This window comes from Moschus berezovskii, chromosome 9, assembly GCF_049115385.1.
Source record: "Moschus berezovskii isolate FMDL1 chromosome 9, NW_MosBer_1.0, whole genome shotgun sequence".
Taxonomy (NCBI): domain Eukaryota; kingdom Metazoa; phylum Chordata; class Mammalia; order Artiodactyla; family Moschidae; genus Moschus; species Moschus berezovskii.
The window spans coordinates 95,384,133-95,406,495 of NC_142468.1; the positions used below are offsets into that span (position 1 = coordinate 95,384,133).

The 22,363-nt window shown below is 40.5% G+C and overlaps 1 protein-coding gene across 5 annotated transcripts in view; it reads left to right on the forward strand.

Moving 5' to 3' along the window:
• The window catches only part of NEO1 (neogenin 1), a 233,578-nt gene that overhangs the window by 184,953 nt on the left and 26,262 nt on the right, over positions 1-22,363 (forward strand). For all 5 annotated transcript variants that reach the window (XM_055437130.2, XM_055437132.2, XM_055437133.2 and 2 more), the window contains 6 exons: positions 795-905; positions 1,979-2,173; positions 10,341-10,436; positions 13,176-13,351; positions 13,434-13,572; positions 15,645-15,752. In XM_055437130.2, coding sequence (XP_055293105.2) covers positions 795-905; positions 1,979-2,173; positions 10,341-10,436; positions 13,176-13,351; positions 13,434-13,572; positions 15,645-15,752 — 825 coding nt within the window. The remainder of the gene's footprint in view (positions 1-794; positions 906-1,978; positions 2,174-10,340; positions 10,437-13,175; positions 13,352-13,433; positions 13,573-15,644; positions 15,753-22,363) is intronic.

The following is a 22,363-nucleotide window of genomic DNA, read 5'->3' on the forward strand; positions in this document are numbered from 1 at the left end:
AAGTGAAAGTATTAGTCGCTCAGTCGCGTGTGACTCTTTGTGACTCCATGGACTGTAGCCCGCCAAGCTCCTCTGTCCATGGAATTCTCCAGGCAAGAAGGGGATCTTCCCTACCCAGGGATTAAACCCAGGTCTCCTGGATTGCGGGCAGATTCTTTACTGTCTGATCCACCAAGAAGCCCATTTTGCCATGCTCTCCTCCAGGGGATCTTCCCAACCTGGGGATGGAACTTGCATCTCTTACGTCTCCTGCATTGGCTGTCGGGTTGTTGACCACTGGCACCACCTGGAAAGCCCTCATTTCTAAGGTGCCTTCAAGCTCTTTTAAAAGATCTAAGGTCTCCTGGGAGCTTTATTTTCTTTTCCTCTTGGATTGTTGGGCTTCCTATCTAGAGATAGGAGCTCCTCTGTGCTATATTTATGTATTGCTTGTTCTGTATTAATTTTAACTGAAATGTCATCAGAAAGTGGTGGTGGTGGTAGTTTAGTCACTAAGTCATGTCTGACTCTTGTGACCCCATGGACTGTAGCCAACAGGTTCCTCTGTCCGTGGGATTCTCCAGGCAAGAATACTGGAGTGGGTAGCCGTTCCCTTCTCCAGGGGATCTTCCTGACCCAGGGATCGACCCTGGGTCTCCTGCATAGCAGGCAGATACTTTACCGACTGAGCCTCCAGGATAGTAGCTTTGTACTAAGATGGTGGGTGAGATACTTGCTTTAATGGAAGATTTTAATCTTTTGTTTTTCCGAAGCTCTTGTTTCATCCCCTTTTTTTAAAATTGTTTGCATCGCAGGTCTTGATCGGGGAACTGAATATAATTTCCGAGTGGCTGCTCTAACAGTCAATGGTACAGGCCCAGCTACTGACTGGCTGTCAGCCGAAACTTTTGAAAGTGACTTAGATGGTAAGAGCAACAATCAGCAGGATTGGAACAGTCTGGGTACTAACTGAAGTCAAATGAGTCAAACTATAAAGGCATAGATTTGGGGTGTATGTAGCTAAAATCTGTGAATTTTAGTGGATTATACTGCTGTCATTCCTGTAATATAGCAAGTCTCCTAGAATGTATTTATTGTAGTGGCCTTTTGAGAACTGTCCCTGTAAGTAGAACCAGAACAAGTAAAAATGTGCAAGTGCTTTAAGTCTGGCTTTTTTACCAAGGCCGTTAAGTAGGTGAATGGTCTAAAATTTAAGGCTGCACCCTGTAGGCCGGCCTTGGTTTTAGTTACAGTTTCCCTTTCCCTTAGTCCTAGAAACCTCACCCTTTTTCTCACCAGTTTACTCAGTGACTCCATGTGAGTGTGTGTGTGTTGCCTTTATCAGCGACAAGTGCTGCACTTAAAAGGCAAAAGACCTGGGTTCTTAATGTAATTCTTTGTTTACTGATTTTTAAATAGAGGTGGGAATTTATGCCTTGAGATAATGTGTGTGAACGATACTGCAAATTGCTACCTTTTAAAGCCTCTTAGTCTCCCACTATTTAAATCAATTTGTGGTTCTAAGTTTCATATTTTCTGACTTACCATATTAGTTTGGGGAGTAAATAACTGATATCATTACTGTCATGTGAAACTTGATCACCTGTTGACAGCAGGCTTCTATTTAGTGAGCTGTGCCTTTCTCATTCCACCTGGTAGTGAGGTAATCAGCTGTGGGACCAAGAGGCATGGGCAGCAATCGAAAGACAGTGTATTTTTCTCCATTGGGAAGGCTCTTGGAACTCTTTGTCTTTCCTTCCAAATTATAATAATACTGCAGTGTCTTGTGTTTCAGGTTGTTTGAGTTAGGCTGCAGTTAAACTGTGGCCATACTTCACTATACATACAGATTCTCTTTGAAAATTCTTGGCCATAATGGAAAAAAAGACCTTAGCCCCAGATAATTTGGCAGAAGCCTAATTGTCCTTGCCCCAACGACAGTGAAATATTACAAAGGAAGGTGGATCTGAATCTCATCTTGCTGTTCTCTCCTTCACAGAAACTCGTGTTCCAGAAGTGCCTAGTTCTCTTCACGTCCGCCCACTGGTCACTAGCATCGTCGTAAGCTGGACACCTCCAGAAAATCAAAACATTGTGGTCAGAGGTTATGCCATTGGTTATGGCATTGGCAGCCCTCATGCCCAGACCATAAAAGTAGACTATAAACAGCGCTATTACACCATCGAAAATCTGGGTATGTATGCTAAGTAAAGGAAGTAACTGCATATGTGATTTGTTTCTAACTTTTTATTGTATATTTTATTTTTACAGAAAGCTTTCAAAAATAGTACAATGTTTATTCTTCACCCAGGTTCCCCAGAGGTTAACATTTTATCATACATGCTTTATCTTCTGTGTACCCAATGTGTGTGCTCAGTCGTGTCTAAATCTTTGCAACCCTATGGACTTAGCCCACTGTAGCTCCTCTGTCCGTGGGGTTTTCCAGGAAAGAATACTGGAGTGGGTTGCCATTTCCTTCTCCAGGGGATCTTCCTGACCCTGGAATTGAACCTGTGTCTCCTGCCTTGCAGGCATGCTGTTTACCACTGAGCCATTGGGGAAACCTGTTTTGTCTGCTATATGTACCTGGTTTTGTTTTTTTTCTCTCAGAACCATGTGAGAGTAATGATGCCCCTCCACCCACTAATGCTTTAATGTCCCTTTCCTTAAAATAAGGGCATTTTCTAATATAATCATAGTGCAGTTATAAAAATCAGCAAATTAACTGTGAGACAGTATCTATAGACTTCATTTATATTTTGCTAGTCGTCTCATCAATGTCCTTTGTAATCAAAGAAAAACATTGTTTTCTGGTGTAGGATCACATGTATTTAGTTAGTGTGTTTCATTAGTTTCTTTCATATGGAACAGCTCCTTGATTTTTTCTTTTGTGACTATGACATTTTTGAAAAGCACATTCATACTTTATAGAATGACCCTTAATTTAGACCTGTGTAACATTTCATCATTATATTCAGCTTATACATTTTTGGAAGGAATAGCATAGATGCATGTGTTCTTGTCAGCATATCAGGAGGCAGATGATAGCCTAATGCTAGTGACGTTAACTTTAACCACTTGGTTTAAATGGTATCTTCAACATTTCTCCTCTATAAAGTTATTATTTTTTTCCTTCATAGCTAAAAAGTACCTTGTAGGGAAATGCCTTGAGTCTTTGTAAATATCTGGTTTCTTGTCAAACTTTTACTCAGTAGTTTTATCATCTTCAGTATCATTATTATGGTATTTCTCAAGTAGTGATTTTCTAATTCCATTATTTCTTCTGCATTTATTAGCATTCTTTGATAAAGGAGAGCTTTGCTTCTCTTCCATACTGAAGGAATGGCCAATGGGAATCTCTATAACTAGTTTCTCTGTCCCATTGGCATCTCCTGTCTTTCTTTGAGCGCTTTCTTCCTTTTTGACTCAATAAGATGTTTCAGGCTTATCTGGTATTTTCCTAGCTTTTGAATCAGCTGTTGATCCTCGTTATAGAAAATGATATTTGGAAACCAGTATTTGAGCACTATTCATGCTCATTGTTACTGAGGTAGAAGTCCTGAGGAATCTATTAAAAATGCTACTAGAACTATAACTGAGTTTAAAAGGGCACAAGTTATAAAGTCAATATGCAGAAACAGTTGTATTTCCACATACTAACAGTAAGCAATTTATGTGTGTGTGTGTGTGAATGTATAGAAAATCTGTACACTGAAGACTGGAAAATGATTGCTGAGAAAAATTAAGACTTAAATAAATGGAGATACCACCTTATTAGAGGACAGTATATTGTAATGACAGTCCTCTCCAATGCAATCTCAAGTAAAATCCCAGTAGACTTTTTTTCCTGGGCATTCATAAACTTATTCTAAAGTTTGCATGAAAAAAGTGAAGGAGCAGACATTTTTTAAAAAAGAATAACGTTTAGAAGACCAATACTGTGTGATTTCAGGACTTATTATAAAGCTGCAGTAACTGAGACGTTGTGGTAGTGTTGGTGTAGGGGTTAAGTGTTATAGATCAGTGGAACAGAATAGAGTTCAGAGATAGATATATGCTCAATTGATTTTTGACAAAAACACTGAGATAATTCAGTGGATCTTTTCAACAAAAGGTGTGTGAATAATTGGATAACTCAGTGAGAAGGAAAAGGAACCTTTATTGACCCTTATACCATACACAAAAACAGACCTAAATAAATAAACTATAAAACTTCTAGTTGTTGTTGTTCAGTCGCTTGGTTGTGTTTGACTCTTTGCGACCCCATGGACTGCACATCAGGCTTTCCTGTCCTTCACCACCTCCCAGAGCTTACTCAAACTCTTGCCCATTGAGTCGGGATGCCGTCCAACCATCTTGTCATCTGTCGTCCCCTTCTCCTCCTGCCTTCAATCTTTCCCAGCGTTAGGGTCTTTTCCAATGACTTGGTTCTTCTCATAAGGTGGCCAAAGTATTGGAGCTTTAACATCAGTCCTTCCAATGAATATTCAGGGTTGATTTCCTTTAGGATTGGCTGGCTTGATCTCCTTGCTGTCCGAGGGACTCTCAAGAGTCTTCTCCAACACCACAGTTTGAAAGCATCAATTCTTCAGCACTCTGCTTTCTTTATGGTCCAACTCTCACATCCACACATGACAACTGGAAAACCTATCAGTTCAGTTCAGTCGCTTAGTCGTGTCCGACTCTTTGCGACCCCATGAACCACAGCACGCCAGACCTCCCTGTCCATCACCAACTCCCAGAGTTCACTCAAACTCATGTCCATCGAGTCGGTGATGCCATCCAGCCATCTCATTCTCTGTCGTCCCCATCTCCTCCTACCCCCAATCCCTCCTAGCATCAGACTCTTTTCCAGTGAGTCAACTCATCGCATGAGGTGGCCAAAGTATTGCAGTTTCAGCTTTAGCATAAGTCCTTCCAACGAACACCCAGGATTGATCTCCTTTAGAATGGACTGGTTGGATTTCCTTGCAGTCCAAGGGACTCTCAAGAGTCTTCTCCAACACCACAGTTCAAAAGCATCAATTCTTCGGCGATCAGCTTTCTTCACAGTCCAACTCTTACATCCATACATGACCACGGGAAAAACCATAGCCTTGACTACACGGACCTTGGTTGGCAAAGTAATGTCTCTGCTTTTTAATATGCTATCTAGGCTGGTCATAACTTTCCTTCCAAGGAGTAAGCGTCTTTTAATTTCATGGCTGCAATCAGCATCTGCAGTGATTTTGGAGCCCAAAATAATAAAGTCTGACACTGTTTCCACTGTTTCCCCATCTATTTCCCATGAAGTGATGGGACCAGATGCCATGATCTTTGTTTTCTGAATGTTGAGCTTCAAGCCAACCTTTTCACTCTCCTCTTTCACTTTCATCAAGAGGCCTTTGAGTTCCTCTTCACTTTCTGCCATAAGGGTGGTGTCATTTGCATATCTGAGGTTATTGATATTTCTCCTGGCAATCTTGATTCCAGCTTGTGCTTCTTCCAGCCCAGCGTTTCTCATGATGTACTCTGCATATAAGTTAAATAAGCAGGGTGACAATATACAACCTTGACGTACTCCTTTTCCTATTTGGAACCAGTCTGTTGTTCCATGTCCAGTTCTATCTGTTTCTTCCTGACCTGCATACAGGTTTCTCAACGGGCAGGTCAGATGGTCTGGTATTCCCATCTCTTTCAGAATTTTCCACAGTTTATTGTGATCCACACAGTCAAAGGCTTTGGCATAGTCAATGAAGCAGAAATAGATGTTTTTCTGGAACTCTCTTGCTTTCTCCATGATCCAGCAGATGTTGGCAATTTGATCTCTGGTGCCTCTGCCTTTTCTAAAACCTGCTTGAACATCTGGAAGTTCACAATTCACATATTGCTGAAGCCTAGCTTGGAGAATTTTGAGTATGACTTTACTAGCGTGTGAGATGAGTGCAATTGTGCGGTAGTTTGAGCATTCTTTGGCATTGCCTTTCTTTGGGATTGGAATGAAGACTGACCTTTTCCAGTCCTGTGGCCACTGCTGAGTTTTCCAAATTTGCTGGTATATTGAGTGCAGCACTTTCACAGCAACATCTTTCAGGATTTGAAATAGCTCAATTGGAATTCCATCACCTCCACTAGCTTTGTTCGTTGTGATGCTCTTGAAGGCCCACTTGACTATATGGACCTTTGTCAGCAAAGTTATATCTCTGTTTTTTAATATGCTGTCTAGTAGAATACAGAAAAAAATCCATGTGACTTTGGGCTACACAGGGATCTCTTAGGATGCAAAGAAGTACAAATTAAAAAAATGAAAAATGAGTAAATTGGGCTTCATCAAAATTTAAAACTTCTACTTGGAAAGATACCAGTGAGATGAAAAGGTAAACCACAGACCAGGAGAAAACACTCATCATTCAAGTATCTGACAAAGAATTTGAGTCTGGAATATGTTCTAAAAAAATTTTTTTTAAAAACTCAGAAGATAACAGTTCAGTAAAAAAGTAGGAAAAAGATTTGGATGGACAGTATACCAAAGAAGATGATATATGAGGGGACAGTAAGCCCATGAAAAGATTCTCTTCATTCATTATCAGAGAAATGCAGATAAAGCCACAGTGAAATATCACTACACTACCTCTAAAACTGCTAAAATTTCATAGATAATACCAGACATCAGCACGGATGCAGAACTGGAACTCATACTTGCTGGTGGGCGCGTCTGATGGTACAGCTGCTCTAGGAAACAGATTGGAGGTTTCTGAAAAAGTTGACTATACAAGCCAACATTCCCACTCATAGTTACTTGCTGCTGCTGCTGCTAAGTCACTTCAGTCGTGTCCGACTCTGTGCGACCCCCTAGACAGCAGCCCACCAGGCTCCCCGGTCCCTGGGATTCTCCAGGCAAGAACACTGGAGTGGGTTGCCCCAAGAGAAATAAAGACGTATATCTTCACAAAGATTTCTACACAGATGTTCATAATTGATTTATAATAATCTAAAGGGGGTAAACAAGTGATGAATTGTCCTATATCCATACAATGGAATACTAGTCAGCAATTAAAAGAAATAGGTTACAGGTACACTCAACGACATAACAGATCTCCTAAACATTATACAGAGCAAAAGAAGCAAAACCCAAGAGAATACATACTGTGTTTATACATTTTTATGAAATTGCGGAATGTGTGTCCCTTATTTATAGTGACACAGCAAGATGAGTGGTTGACTAGAAAGCGAGGAGGTGAACTGATTGCAGTTGACTGGCATAGGAGAACTCTTCAGAGTGTTGGGAATATGTGTTGTCGTCATGATTTGTTTTTGTTGTTTAGTGCTAAGTAGTAGACTCTTACACAGGTATATATATTCGTCAAACTAAAAAGGTACCTTTAAATGGGTTTATTGTATTATATACAAATTATTGCCTCAAAGATGAGTTACATAGCCAACATTTTGAGAAACAGTAATATTTTACAATAGAAAATGAATTTAGATAGGCATATTTTTTCAAATTAGATATCATTATTGAGATCTTTCTTTGAAAGGCTTGCCTTTTAATTTAGAATCTTCCCTGACCGACCTTTTTTTTTAATTCAAATTTATTTGTAAATGTCTTTCCTAAGGACAATTTTAAGTATCTAATAAATTACTTAGGGCTTCCCTTGTGACTTAGACAGTAAAGAATCCACTTGCAATGCGGGAGACCTGGGTTTGATCCCTGGGTTGGGAAGATCCCCTGGAGAAGGAAATGGCTACCCACTCCAGTGTTCTTGCTGGGAGAATCCCCATGAACAGGAGTCTGGTGGGCTACAGTCTATGGGGTCACAAAGAGTTGGACACAGCTGAGCGACTAAGCACAAGAACAAGCAATAAATTACTTAGGGTCATCTTTTCTGGTAGAAGATAAGCAGCAATTTAATGCTTTAGTCAGAAACAGAGTAGCCTTTTTCTTTTTCCTTTCAAGAAGAAACAGCACAGCTAACCTGGGAAGTGTTCCCCACATGAACAGTCTTATAAGGCAGTTGTAGGAGAGCAAAGGAATAGACTAGGATAAAAATACTCCTGTGGTCACCCACTCCTACTGTTTCCTTTACAAAACTACTGAAATGAAAATCCTCTTTCAGTCTAATAGGAGAAGAAAAGTAAAACACGGGAAACAGTGAGAAGCGTTGAAGTGTGAAGTGTGTTCAGAAGAGGAGGTGGTAAGGCACAGTAGAGCAGTCAGGGAAGAAGCTTGACCTGTACTTGAAAGACTGAGTCAGAATAGTGATTGGAAACAAGAGCTGAGGAGGAACGCTGCATGTGCTGAAGGCAGTAGACACATTTTAGTTGTAAAGAAAGTGCACATTGAGAAGTAGCGAAAAAAAATGATTTGGCCTAAAGTAAAATAAGCTTGCTGTATTTATGGGATTTAAGGTACGTATAATGTTGAACAAAAGAAAAGTCAGTGGAGTGGAGAAATACACATAGGAATTCATTTATTAATCAAACTGGAGCTCTCTCCTGAGCTTCAAATCTATATAAACATCTGCTTGCTGGGTATCTGTACTGGAACATCACAAATCATGATAGAATGTCTTATAGTCTATCATAATTTAATCAAAATTAAAGTTAGTATCTTCTGCAAACTTTCACTGTCAGCAGATACCCCAGACACTGTGCTAGAAATAGAGCACAATAGGAATAGAGAATCAGGCAGATGTGATCCCAGTTATTAGAGATGATATGATATGACTTTTAAATAATTTAAATTGTTTAGAATGCTGAGGAGGAGAAATGAGGTGCTCCAGGCTATGTATTTAGAGAGGTAATCCAGTCTGGGGTGGCCCCTTTCAGATGCATAGGCAGTGTCTGAGTAAATAAGAGTGCTGTGTGTCCGCAGCACAGGGGACAGCCGCACAGGTTACAGCCCAGTAGCAGGAGAGCGCACACCGCTCGGTGAACTGAGAGATGGCCAGTAAAGCGTGAGCACAGGGGCTGAGGCAGAGTGGTGGGAGGCACGTAGGTAGTAACACCAACAAGACTTGATCACTTATGTCGGGAAGGAGGGGGAGAGAGGTCTAAACGACTCCCAGGTTTCTGACCTGAACAACAGCGTGCATAGTCATGCCATTTATGAACTCTAGGGAAAACTGGAGCAGATCTGAAGGGGCGGAGGAAGGGGAGAGAAAGAGAGATTTGAGACATCCAAGAGATGGAGATGCCAAACAGACAGTTGAACGGGTCTGGTGCTCAGAAGAAAAGTCAGGACTAATTTGCATTGGATCACACATGTATGCTAATCCAACCAAGGAAATGAATGGAAGCGCATTGGGAGAGAGTGAAGAGTAGGACTAGAAGAGGCCCTAGAATCAACTCTAGAAAATGTGTATTGTGATTCTTCTGTCCCCAATCTCAATGAATGGCTTCACCTTCCTCCATGTTGCCCAAATCAGCACCTTTTCCTGCCAGTCAAGCACTAAGTCTTATTTATTCCATTGGTTCTTTCTCGCACTGGAAGACCAGGTGCCTTTATATATTGCTCAGTGGTATCTGGAAAATGGGCCACCTAGCAGCTTTTGAAGAAATGAAGGGCCCTTGAGGTGTGGCCACCTTGAAAAACTGCCCAGCTTTACCAGAAGTGAGTGGTGTGGGTCAACTCTCACCCTACAACACTTCAGTGGAACCCCAGTCTTCATTTCTGAAACTAGACTCTTAAAGTACGTGTACTAAACCTTGCCTGGATCAGGCATGTAATAAAGCAGAGTCTTCCTGATTTGCCTTAGCCAATAGGAGAATGAATGCTATTCCAACTGTATAATACCCCTCTTTTTCACCAAATCTAACTAGCAGCATTTTACATGATCACCTTCTTAGCCAGTTGAAATCCTGGGCCATGTCTTCTCCAACCAAGAAGTCTGTCTGAAAGCTAGATGAGGTTGGCATTCCAGAGAGTTAAGGACCTTCAGGGGTTAACTGGGTTAACAGTTCTCTCCTACTTCTCTAGCTTGGCTGTTCCAATCGCTGCCTCCTCCTGAGAAAGAATGGGGTTTGTTTAAGTCCAAACTATACCTGTGGGCTTCCAACACATGGAAATCCTATTTATTCTTTTTAATCCAAACTCTTCACTATACAGTAACTTCACTAAACCACTGATGAGTTGAAGCCAAGAGAAGATTCAGGAACAGTCTGCCTTGCTCCTGGGACTACAGGAAGTCGATCCCAGCCAGTTTTTCTATACTCTGTATGCTCCCATCTCCATTCTTCCCCACCCAGAACAATCCCACATAAAAAAATTTTAAATTATGACCTGGCTTTATTATAATTAAGATTATACACAGTGATCTGTGAATTTTAAAAATTCTGTAGTGAGAGTTTTTTACATGTTTCCACTTGTTTCTTTCCTTCAGATCCCAGCTCTCACTATGTGATTACCCTGAAAGCGTTTAACAACGTAGGTGAAGGTATCCCCTTGTACGAGAGTGCTGTGACCAGACCTCACACAGGTAAGGTATCCTGTGCATCTCTGGTTGTCAGCACTTTTCCAGCAGCTTAAGTAGAATGTTAGCATGTAGCATCCTTTCTGGAAGGAAAAGGATATGGCAGTTTACGGTCAGGCCTCACAGGAGGGTAAATGGGCTTTCAACACGGAAAGTTCTGTTAAATCGTGCTTTGCTTTTTAGAAAATATTAATCCTGTCGTGTAAACACATCTATGTAAATGTGCAGCACATGTTTTTAATATGTTGGAATCTAGAAAGCATAGTCATGAGAGAATTAAAAGTGATTTTTGATCTTTTGGTCATGTGAGTTATAACTAAAAGGAGAAAAAAGTTAAAGGATCTCTTTATCTCTGAGAAAATATATAGGTTATTGATGGAATAAATGTATTAGATTGATAAATCCAACATTTTCTTTATTAGTACTTGAATTAGTTGGGAAAGTATTTTTCTATGTGCTTTTTATAAGTTTTCTTTATAGAGAGTGTATAAAACTATATGTACCATCCATTTGATAAACTGTACATTTATTACAAAAGAGACCAAATATTTATTACTTTTCTTTGTAATTTATCTATTAAAATATCTTTAAAAGAATAATGTAAAATTTCTGTAGATATGTAAAACATGATTTAGATCTAGATCTGAATGAAAAAATTTACTGAAGTGAATATATTAGTATTGTAAATTTTTCTAAATGGTACTGGAAATCGAAGAATTTATCACTTTCAGTAATACTCTTTTGTTTCTCAAAACAAAATTGTGACTCTGTATTACCTGCTACATATTCTGGATACTTTGCATACAGTATGGATTTGGCACTATTTGTTTTAAAAAGATAATCTCTGTCCCCCCTTTTAATGCTTTTACTTAACAAGATCAAACCATTCCCGCATATTTGATAGTTCTGTCCTGTCTTCTGCTTCTGTGTGCTTACAATTTATAAGTTCTTTTAAAAATAGCTTTGGTATATCAGAAAAGAAAAAACATAAGATGAAAGAGAATATTTAAATAAAGCGTTTGCTACTTTCTTAAATCACTCTGTAATAGGGAAAAGACAAATTTGGAATTATTTTCTTATGTGACTTAAAAATATAGCGTGGCTAGAAATATACAAGAGGAAATGTTCATAAGTCATGTTACTTAGCTATCTTTTCTAAGAGTTGTTACAATAAGAAAAAATCTCACAGTCTTAGTGATTTTTGCACCTGAAGGTGTGTTTTCTTTAACTAATTGGTATGTGTCCTGATCTTTGAACAAAGCCCTTGATTATAATGTGTGCTGTTCTTCTGTTGTTTTTAGTCTTCATTGTGTAGGAAATACACAAATGGAGATTATTGCTTTAGCTTGGCAATTATTCATAAATAAGGCCCCTGCCGTCTCAGATTTTAGGTTATAGGAAGGACTAGTCACCATAGCTAAATGGGATACCCATTTTAAAACCTTCACTTAAGATAAATCAGTGTGTATGTACTTAAATAACTGACCAGGAGTTGGGAAAGCCCAAATGGATGCTTTCATACTGCCCTGTGTCATGGTGCCTTTGGGCTCATTCTGGCCTCTGTTTTGACAGTGCTACTTAGAGAATATGTCTATTGCATATGGTTCAGGACAGCACATGAGTGTAGACTTTAACCTTCTATCAAATAAGTGATCTGATTTCTTAAGTTCATAAAGGCTGTGTCATTTAAATCCTTGATAGCTGGGCATTTCCCATAACTGATTGGGATTAATCAGTGGGTTGTTCTCTGAGTCTGCTGGAAAAAGTATAAAATACTCCCATGTGTTGTCAGCTTACCTTTGCTTCATGAAGAGTAATGCCCTTGAGTTCCCTTTGCTTTACTTGAATGTAAGCCATGTTGCGGTACTGTTTTTAGCCTGGACATCAGCAGATCTGAATTGGACCCTGTATGGGTTTCAGATACACCCAGTTCCAAGACCAGTCTAACTTTCCATTGGCTGATATTCAGATTCAGATTTTAGAGGAGAGGCCCCTAACATGTCCAGTGTGATAAGCAACATCCCCAGAATTCAACCACATTCACTGAAATACCAAAATAGATCATGAGCTTTGTGCTACTTATATAGGAAAAATACCCTTGGTTTTAAAAGCAGTTTTCATCTTTTAATGATCCTTTTTGGATAGAAGGTAGAATTTTCAAGTTATTTAAAGAAAAAAATTTAAGACAAAAAAAGTCTAGTTTGAATGTTGTGTGCTGTGCTTAGTCACTCAGTCGTGTCTGACTCTTTTCGACCCCATGGACTGTAGCCCACCTGGCTCCTCTGTCAGTGGGAATTCTCCAGGCAAGAATACTGGAGTGGGTTGTCATGCCCTCCTCCAGGGGATCCTCCCAACCCAGGGATCAAACCCAGGTCTCCCACATTGCAGGCGGACTCTTTACTGTCTAAGCCACCAGGGAACACTGGATTGCCAAATTTTATTTACCTATTCAATATACATGCAGTTTACAGTAGTAGAAAATAGTTAATTACTGTTTCTCTAGAGGCTTTCCTGCAGTTTTTTCCTGAAAGAACACAAGTGCAAATATTCTTTTAAATGAGTGATGGTTATATATTAACTCTGGATTCTCTTTCTCTTTCTCCATTTCTCACCTTTCATTCCATTATACTACCCTGCATTTCCCTTTTATTTTTATGTTAAAATGCCACTTCCATTTTTAATTACTTTTTACCTCAGACACTTCTGAAGTTGATTTGTTTGTTATTAATGCTCCATACACTCCAGTGCCAGATCCCACTCCCATGATGCCACCAGTGGGAGTTCAGGCTTCCATTCTGAGCCATGACACCATAAGGATCACCTGGGCGGACAACTCCCTGCCCAAACACCAGAAGATTACAGACTCCCGGTACTACACAGTCCGATGGAAAACCAACATCCCAGCAAACACCAAGTACAAGGTACTGGCACGTTCACTCTGGGTAAGAAAAGCCAATTATTCATGCTTTCTGATTCTGAAGCTCTTGATTCACATGTTTCCAGAATGCTAATGCAACGACTTTGAGTTATCTGGTGACTGGTTTAAAACCAAATACACTCTATGAATTCTCTGTGATGGTGACCAAAGGTCGAAGGTCAAGCACATGGAGCATGACAGCCCACGGGACTACTTTTGAATTAGGTATGTACTGTCAGAACTTTGTCACATGGCATTTCTTCTCTTCAGTAGATGTGAAAGCTGGGGAAAGTCCGTGCTAATGTTGTACCACATCCCAAGTCATGAGGTGCCTCATCACCTGTCTTTACTACCCAAGGAAAGAACTAAGTGTGTGAATTGACATATTTACAGAACACAGTGAGCAGCTACAGCTGGAGTTCAATGTTTGCTTTCTCAGCTGAAGAATTTTGGCTTTTTCATCATTGTTCAAGAACATTAGCAAATAGCAGGAAGAAATAATGCAGAATGTACTAGAGTTTAGGAATCATGAGACATGAGTTCAATTCCAAGGTCAGCCACCTACTGACTATATAAGCAAGTCATCCAGCCTCTCTGAAGCTATTTCTTCCATCTATAAAAGAGGGATAATTGCTGTCTTTTCTACTTGATAGGGTAAAATAAATTACTCAATAAATAAAGCAAATGGTAAGTAGTAAAGCACTGTGTAGATGTAAGGAATTATGATTTTTAACCTTGCCTTCCTGGAAAACTGAAATAGAAAAGATGAAGTAGCCTGCCCTTTACCGATACCAGGCTTGCTAGAGCCTCCGCACTTTACCAGAGCTCTCCTAAACTGCCCTGGAAGCTTTCTTGCAAACTGGTTAGTGTCTTATAAAGTCTCCCACTGGAGTATTCTTGGGGTTTTTGTCTGTAAGCAAACGTGAAAGAAAAATACAGCTAAGTAAATTAAGGGGAAAGCAAGCCATCTAATTTGAAAGTTTTGCTAGCTTTTTGCTCACTTGTAGGCCTGCCCTTCTGACCCTTATACTTCCCTGGCATGGGGATGTGTGTAACCGTTGGGAGGCTCTGTCTATTCCACCTTCCTATTTCTTTCTCTCCTTTATGTGAATAATGAAAAAAATGAAACTATAAAGTCTCTCTAGACTGAGTTTGGCCCTGATGTCTTATCTTGGCACAGTTGGTTGAATTTCCTACAGAGAAAAAAAAAAGGATAGATTCGGAGAGAAAGAAGTTCAGTGCACAAAAACTTAAATAGAACTTGAGTTTGCTTGCTTTGCCAGTTTTAAAAATACCTTTGTCCTTTGATTCCAGCCCATTAGGTAATAAATGATATTCCATTAGGAGTTTACATTTCACTGGGCTTCCTTCCGTTTCATACCAGGAGAATTCTAGTATTTTAGGAAAAGAGTAAATGTAAGGATATATTTAATATGCTGATTTCCCAACTAGTATTAATACATTAAAAGTTTTCAGCCATAATATGAAAATATAGGGGCTTCTGCAATGCAGAAAATGTGGGTTTGATCTCTGGGTCGGGAAGATCCCCTGGAGGAAAAAATGGCTACCCACTTCAGTATTGTTGCCTGAGAAATCCCCATGGACAGAGGAGCCTGGTGGGGCTATAGTCCATGGGGTCGCAAGGTTCAGACACAACTTAGAAACTAAACCACCACTACCATGGAAACACAGATGCACTGTCGTTTTTATTTAATTGGCTTTTCTGTTCCATAAACAGCTTTACATTTCAGAGCAATAACCTTTAATAGTTGACAGTGTCTTTTCAGTGCAAATTTAACATAATAAAACTTTAATTTGTAAATCATTTATTCTTTGGAGGAATGGTGGTTTTCAAACATCATATTTGGTTTGGAAAGCCAACTATATATAGGTAGAGACAAAGTTACTTTACACTTAAAAATATTCTAACAAAATAATCCAAATTAGGGGAGAAAACGTAGTCTTGGGCACATTATATAACTTTTCTCATTTTCAGCCTCCTGATCTATCAAGCAGGGACTGCAGGTGGCTTTTAATTTTCCCTAACCATCCCGCCTGTCCTCCCCATCTGGGATGGCTGTTCTTTGTCCTCTGAATATGGTATTTCCTCTTTGGTACTTTGCATATTCTTCTTTTTCTTGGGGTTATTTATAGACAGACAATGAGTTCTTTGAAGCCAAGAGGCTGTATCTTTTTTGCCTGTACCCTTTATTATGCCTTCTAAATGGAGAGGGTTGAGGAAATGGTGAGTTAAGTTGAAATGAACAGGAATTACTGAAAGTGTTATTCTTTTGTAGTTCCTACTTCTCCACCCAAGGATGTGACAGTTGTGAGTAAAGAGGGAAAACCTAGGACCATAATTGTGAATTGGCAGCCTCCCTCTGAAGCCAATGGCAAGATTACAGGTAAGAAGCCAGAGATGCCTGTGAGTGTGTGTCTCTTCCCTGTTCCTGCATTCTAGAAGAGTGCCTTGTTCTTGGGAGGAATGGGGGTCTCAAGACTTGACCTGGGCTTTTTTGGGGGTGCTGCATGTCATGATGGTCCTGGAAATTAAAGCAAGGGGTGCTGTTTAGTGACTTAAAAAAGAGTCGCCAGCTGGTTGTTCTGACCCATATTTCATGAAATTCTGATGGGTGTGTGTTGCACTAGACAGCCTTTGGTTATGGTGGAACTTACAGCCTTATTTATTTTCCTCAAGACAGCTGTTCTTCTCTGTCTTTGACTAGATGACCAGGGTCTTGGGGTTGAAGACCCTGCCTAATTCTACAGGGTGATACCCAATAAATATAAATTGACCTCTTTTATCCCAAAGCTCAAAAATACCCAGTAGGCTTATAGTTTCGTTTTTCACCCAGGACTGCTCCTTCAGCTTCCTGTGCTCTTACAACTAAAGTTAAAAGTCTGAGTTGGCCTAGACCTCTGACAGGACCTTGAATTTTCCCATGGACTTCCAGAGTAGAAGGCACTGTGCCTTCCTCATCTTTATCAGAGAGAAGAACCTGCCTCTGATCCAGATAATGTATGCTGTGGAGCCAGAGTTTGCCTCCTGAAGTTCCTTTGTATGAAAAGGTGGCCTAAGGTGACTGCAGCTGTGAAATTAAAAGATGCTTGCTCCTTGGAAGAAAAGCTATAATAAACCTAGACAGTATATTAAAAAGCAGAGTGACCTTTGTCACTTTGCTGACAAAGGTCCATATAGTCATAGCTGTGGTTTTTCCAGTAGTCTTGTATGGATGTAAGAGTTGGACCATAAAGAAGGCTGAGTGCCAAAGAATTCATGCTTTAGAACAGTGGTGCTGGAGAAGACTCTCGAGAGTCCCTTGGATAGCAACTAGATCAAACCAGCCAATCCTAAAGGAAATCAACCCTGAATATTCATGGAAGGACAGATGCTGAAGCTCCAAAACTTTGGCCACCTGATGTGAAGAGCCGACTCACTGGAAAAGACCCTGATGCTGGGAAACATTGCTTACAGGAGGAGAAGGAGGTGACTGAGAATGAGGTGGTTGGATGGCATCACCAACTCAATGGACATGAGTTTGAGCAAACTGAGGGAGATAGTGAAGAACAGGGAGACCTGGTGTGCTGTAGTTCGTGGGGTCGCAAGGAGTCAGACGCAGCCGAGTGACTGACAACAAAGGAAACTGAAACGCATTTCTGAGCACTGTCTGACAAAATGTGGCCTCCTGCAGAAGGGAACGCAAACCACATCAGTGCTCTTGCTTTGAGAGCCCCTTGAACAGTATGAAAAGACAGAAAGATAGGACTCTGAAAGATGAACGAACTCCCCAGGTCGGTAGGTACCGAATATGCTACTGGAGATCAGTGGAGAAATAACTCCAGAAAGATTGAAGAGACGGAACCAAAGCAAAAACAACACCCAGTTGTCGATGTGACTGGTGATGGAAGTAAAGTCTCATGCTGTAAAGAACAATATTGCAAATTTAAGTTTTCTAATAAAAAACTTTGAAAAAATATTTGAAAAAGAATTTTAAAAAAAGAACAATATTGCATAGGAACCTGGAATTTTAGGTCGATGAGTCAAGGCAAATTGGAAGTGGTCAAACAGGAGATGGCAAGAGTGAACGTAGACCATTTAGGAATCAGCGAACTGACATGGACTGGAATGGGTGAATTTAACTCAGATGACCATCATATCTACTACTGTGGGCAGGAAGCCCTTAGAAGAAATGGAGTAGCCATCATGGTCAACAAAAGAGTCCGAAATGTAGTACTTGGATGCAGTCTCAAAAATGACAGAATGATCTCTTGTTCGTTTCCAAGGCAAACCATTCAATATTACAGTAATCCAAGCCTGTACCCCAACCAGTAACGCTGAAGAAGCTGAAGTTGAACGGTTCTATGAAGACCTGCAAGACCTTCTAGAACTAACACCCAAAAAAGATGTCCTTTTCATCCTTTTCATTATAGGGGACTGGAATGCAAAAGTAGGAAGTCAAGAAATACCTGGAGTAACAGGCAAATTTGGCCTTGGAGTACAGAATGAAGCAGGGCAAAGGCTAACAGAGTTTTGCCAAGAGAACACACTGGTCATAGCAAATGCCCTCTTCCAACAACACAAGAGAAGACACTACACATGGGCATCACCAGATGGTCAGTACTGAAATCAGATTGATTCTATTCTTTGCAGCCAAAGATGGAGAAGCCCTATACAGTCAGCAAAAACAAGCCCAGGAGCTGACTGTGGCTCAGATCATGAACTCCTTATTGCCAAATGCAGACTTATATTGAAGAAAGAGGGAATACCACTAGATCATTCGGGTATGATGTAAATCATTTGATTTACATGACCCTTACGATTATACAGTAGAAGTGAGAAATAGCGTTAAGGGACTGGATCTGATAGAGTGCCTGAAGAACTATGGACGGATGTTCATGACATTGTACAGGAGGCAGGGATCACGACCATCCCCAAGAAAAAGAAATGCAAAAAGGTACAATGGTTGTCTGAGGAGGCCTTACAAATAGCCGAGAAAAGAAGAGAAGTGAAAAGCAAAGGAGAAAAAGAAAGATATACCAATTTGAATCCTGAGTTCCAAAGAATAGCAAGAAGAGACAAGAAAGCCTTCCTCAGCAATCAGTGCAAAGAAATAGAGGAAAACAATAGAATGGGAAAGACTAGAGATCTCTTCAAGAAAATTAGAGATACCAAGAGAACATTTCATGCAAAGATGGGCACGATAAAGGTCAGAAATGATATGGACCTAACAGAGGCAGAAGATATTAAGAAGAGGTGACAAGAATGCAGAGAAGAACTATGCAAAAAAGATCTTCACAACCCAGATAATCACGATGGCATGATCACTCACCTAGAGCCAGACATCCTGGAATGCAAAGTCCAGTGGGCCTTAGGAAGCAAACAACAAAGCTACGAACAAAGCTAGTGGAGGTGATGGAATTCCAGTTGAGCTATTTCAAATCCTAAAAGATGATGCTGTGAAAGTGCTGCACTCAACATGCCAGCAAATTTGGAAAACTCAGCCGTGGCCACAGGACTGGAAAAGGTCAGTTTTCATTCCAATCTCAAAGGAAATGCCATTCCTTTCTAATGCCAAAGAATGTTCGAACTACTTCACAGTTGCACTCATCTCACACACTAGTAAAGTAATGCTCAAAATTCTCCAAGCCAGGCTTCAACAGCACGTGAACCATGAACTTTCAGATATTCAAGCTGGATTTAGAAAAGGCAGAGGAACCAGAGATCAAATTGCAAACATCTGTTGGATCATCATCGAAAAAGCAAGAGAGTGCCAGAAAACATCTACTTCTGCTTTATTGACTATGCCAAAGCCCTTGACTGTGTGGATCACAACAAACTGTGGAAAATTCTGAAAGAGATGGGAATACCAGACCACCTGACCTGCCTCCTGAGAAATCTGTATGCAGGTCAAGAAGCAACAGTTAGAACTAGACATGGAACAACAGACTGGTTCCAATTTGGGAAAGGAGTACGTCAAGACTGTATATTATCTGCTTATTCAACTTATGTGCAGAGTACATCATGTGAAACACTGGGCTGGATGAAGCAGAAGCTGGAATCATTGCCGGGAGAAATATCAATAACCTCAGGTATGCAGATGACACTACCCTTGTGGCAGAAAACAAAGAAGAACTAAAGAGCCTCTTTTGAAAGTGAAAGAGGAGAGTGAAAAAGTTGGCCTAAAGCTCAACATTCAGAAAACAAAGATCATGGCATCTGGTCCCATCACTTCATGGCAAATAGATGGGGAAACAGAGGAAACGGCGACAGACTTTATTTTTAGGGGCTCCAAAATCACTGCAAATGGTGACTGCAGCCACGAAATTAAAAGACACTTGCTTCTTGGAAGAAAAGTTGTGGCCACCCTAGACGGCATATTAAAAAGCAGAGACATTACTTTGCCAACAAAGGTCCATCTAGTCAAAGCTATGGTTTTTCCAATAGTCATGTATGGATGTAAGAGTCAGACTATAAAGAAGGCTGAGCGCTGAAGAATCGATGCTTTTGAACTAAGGTGTTGGAGAAGACTCTTGAGAGTCCCTTGGACTGCAAGAAGATCCAACCAGTCCATCCTAACGGAAATCAGTCCTGAATATTCATTAGAAGGAATGGTGTTAAAGATGAAACTCCAATACTTTGGCCACCTGATGCGAAGAACTGACTCATTTGAGAAGACCCTAATGCTGGGAAAGATTGAAGGCAGTAGGAGAAGGGGACGACAGAGGATGAGATGGTTGGATGGCATCACTGACTCTGTGGACGAGTTTGAGTGAACTCCGGGAATTGGTGATGGACAGGGAGGCCCAGCGTGCTGCAGTCCATGGGGTCACAAAGAGTTTTACACGACTGAATGACTGGACTGAACATTCAGCTTTCCTTAGGAATCCCTTTCCTTAAACCCCAGTCTTTATGTCATTTTTAATTTAGATTTTAGAATTTGCCTCTTCCTTAAAAGAATTAAGTGTGACTTGACATGGATTACATTATATTTTGTGTTTAAAAACAGCAATGATGCTGTCAGTGCCTTTTTGCACTGTATTGGCTTGTGGTTGTAATTCTTCCTTCCTCAACTGTGGATATAGAGTGCCCTCTGGTGGATGTAACAGGTGATGTTTCACTGTGACTTCACATTTGGGAGAATCTGGCAAAGGTGGCTGCCCATCTCCTAGGAGTTTTTCCCCTGGGAAATCACATTGGTGACAGTTCAAATAGCACTGTCAGGCCATTACTGATGGTAATGGCCATTAAGTTTTTTCAAAACTGCATTAACTTAATTGAAGTAGACCCTTGAAGTACAAAATGTTGGAATGAGGATTAGGATGATTTCCTTATATAATTTCCTACTTTTGAGAGTATTTAACCCTATATTTTTATCTTAACTACTTTTATTATTTCAGCTACTGATACAGATAATAATTTATAGTCTGGCACTGTTGAAATTGTGGTTTTCTCTGTATTGTATTTAGTGTAGCATTTAAAATACTTGTTCAGTTCAGTTACTCAGTTGTGACCGACTCTTTGCAACCCCATGAATCACAGCATGCCAGGCCTCCCTGTCCATCACCAACTCCCGGAGTTCACTTAAACTCATGTCCATCAAGTCAGTGATGCCATCCAGCCATCTCGTTCTCTGTCGTCCCCTTCTCCTTCCGCCCCCAATCCTTCCCAGCATCAGAGTCTTTTCCAGTGAGTCAACTCTTCGCATGAGGTGGCCAAAGTATTAGAGTTTCAGCTTTAGCATCAGTCCTTCCAGTGAACACCCAGGATCGATCTCCTTTAGAATGGACTGGTTGGATCTCCTTGCAGTCCAAGGGACTCTCAAGGGTCTTCTCCAGCACCACAGTTCAAAAGCATCAATTCTTTGGCGATCAGCTTTCTTCACAGTCCAACTCTCACATCCAAACATGACCACTGGAAAAACCATAGCCTCGACTAGACGGACCTTTGTTGGCAAAGTAATGTCTCTGCTTTTTAATATACTATCTAGGTTGGTCATAACTTTCCTTCCAAGGAGTAAGCGTCTTTTAATTTCATGGCTGCAATCAGCATCTGCAGTGATTTTGGAGCCCAAGAAAACAAAGTCTGACACTGTTTCCACTGTTTCCCCATCTATTTGCCATGAAGTGATGGGACCAGATGCCATGATCTTTGTTTTCTAAATGTTGAGCTTCAAGCCAACCTTTTCACTCTCTCACTTTCATCAAGAGGCTTTTTAGTTCCTTTTCACTTTCTGCCATAAGGGTGGTGTCATTTGCATATTTTAGGTTATTGATATTTCTCCTGGCAATCTTGATTCCAGCTTGTGCTTCTTCCAGCCCAGTGTTCCTCATGATGTACTCTGCATATAAGTTAAATAAGCAGGGTGACAATATACAACCTTGACGTACTCCTTTTCCTATTTGGAACCAGTCTGTTGTTCCATGTCCAGTTCTAACTGTAGCTTCCTGACCTGCATACAGGTTTCTCAAGAGGCAGGTCAGGTGGTCTGGTATTCCCATCTCTTTCAGAATTTTCCACAGTTTCTTGTGATCCACACAGTCAAAGGCTTTGGCATAGTCAGTGAAGCAGAAATAGATGTTTTTCTGAAACTCTCTTACTTTCTCCATGATCCAGTGGATGTTGGCAATTTGATCTCTGGTTCCTCTGCCTTTTCTAAAACCTGCTTGAACATCTGGGAGTTCACGATTCACATATTGCTGAAGCCTGGCTTGGAGGATTTTAAGCATGACTTTACTAGCATGTGAGATGAGTGCAATTGTGGGTAGTTTGAGCATTCTTTGGCATTGCCTTTCTTTGGGATTGGGATGAAGACTGACCTTTTCCAGTCCTGTGGCCACTGCTGAGTTTTCCAAATTTGCTGGCATGTTGAGTGCAGCACTTTCACAGCATCATCTTTCATGTCTAGATCTGATAGACAGAGTGCCTGATGAACTATGGATGGAGGTTCGTGACATTGTACAGGAGACAGGGACCAATACCATCCCCGTGGAAAAGAAATGCAAAAAAGCAAAATGG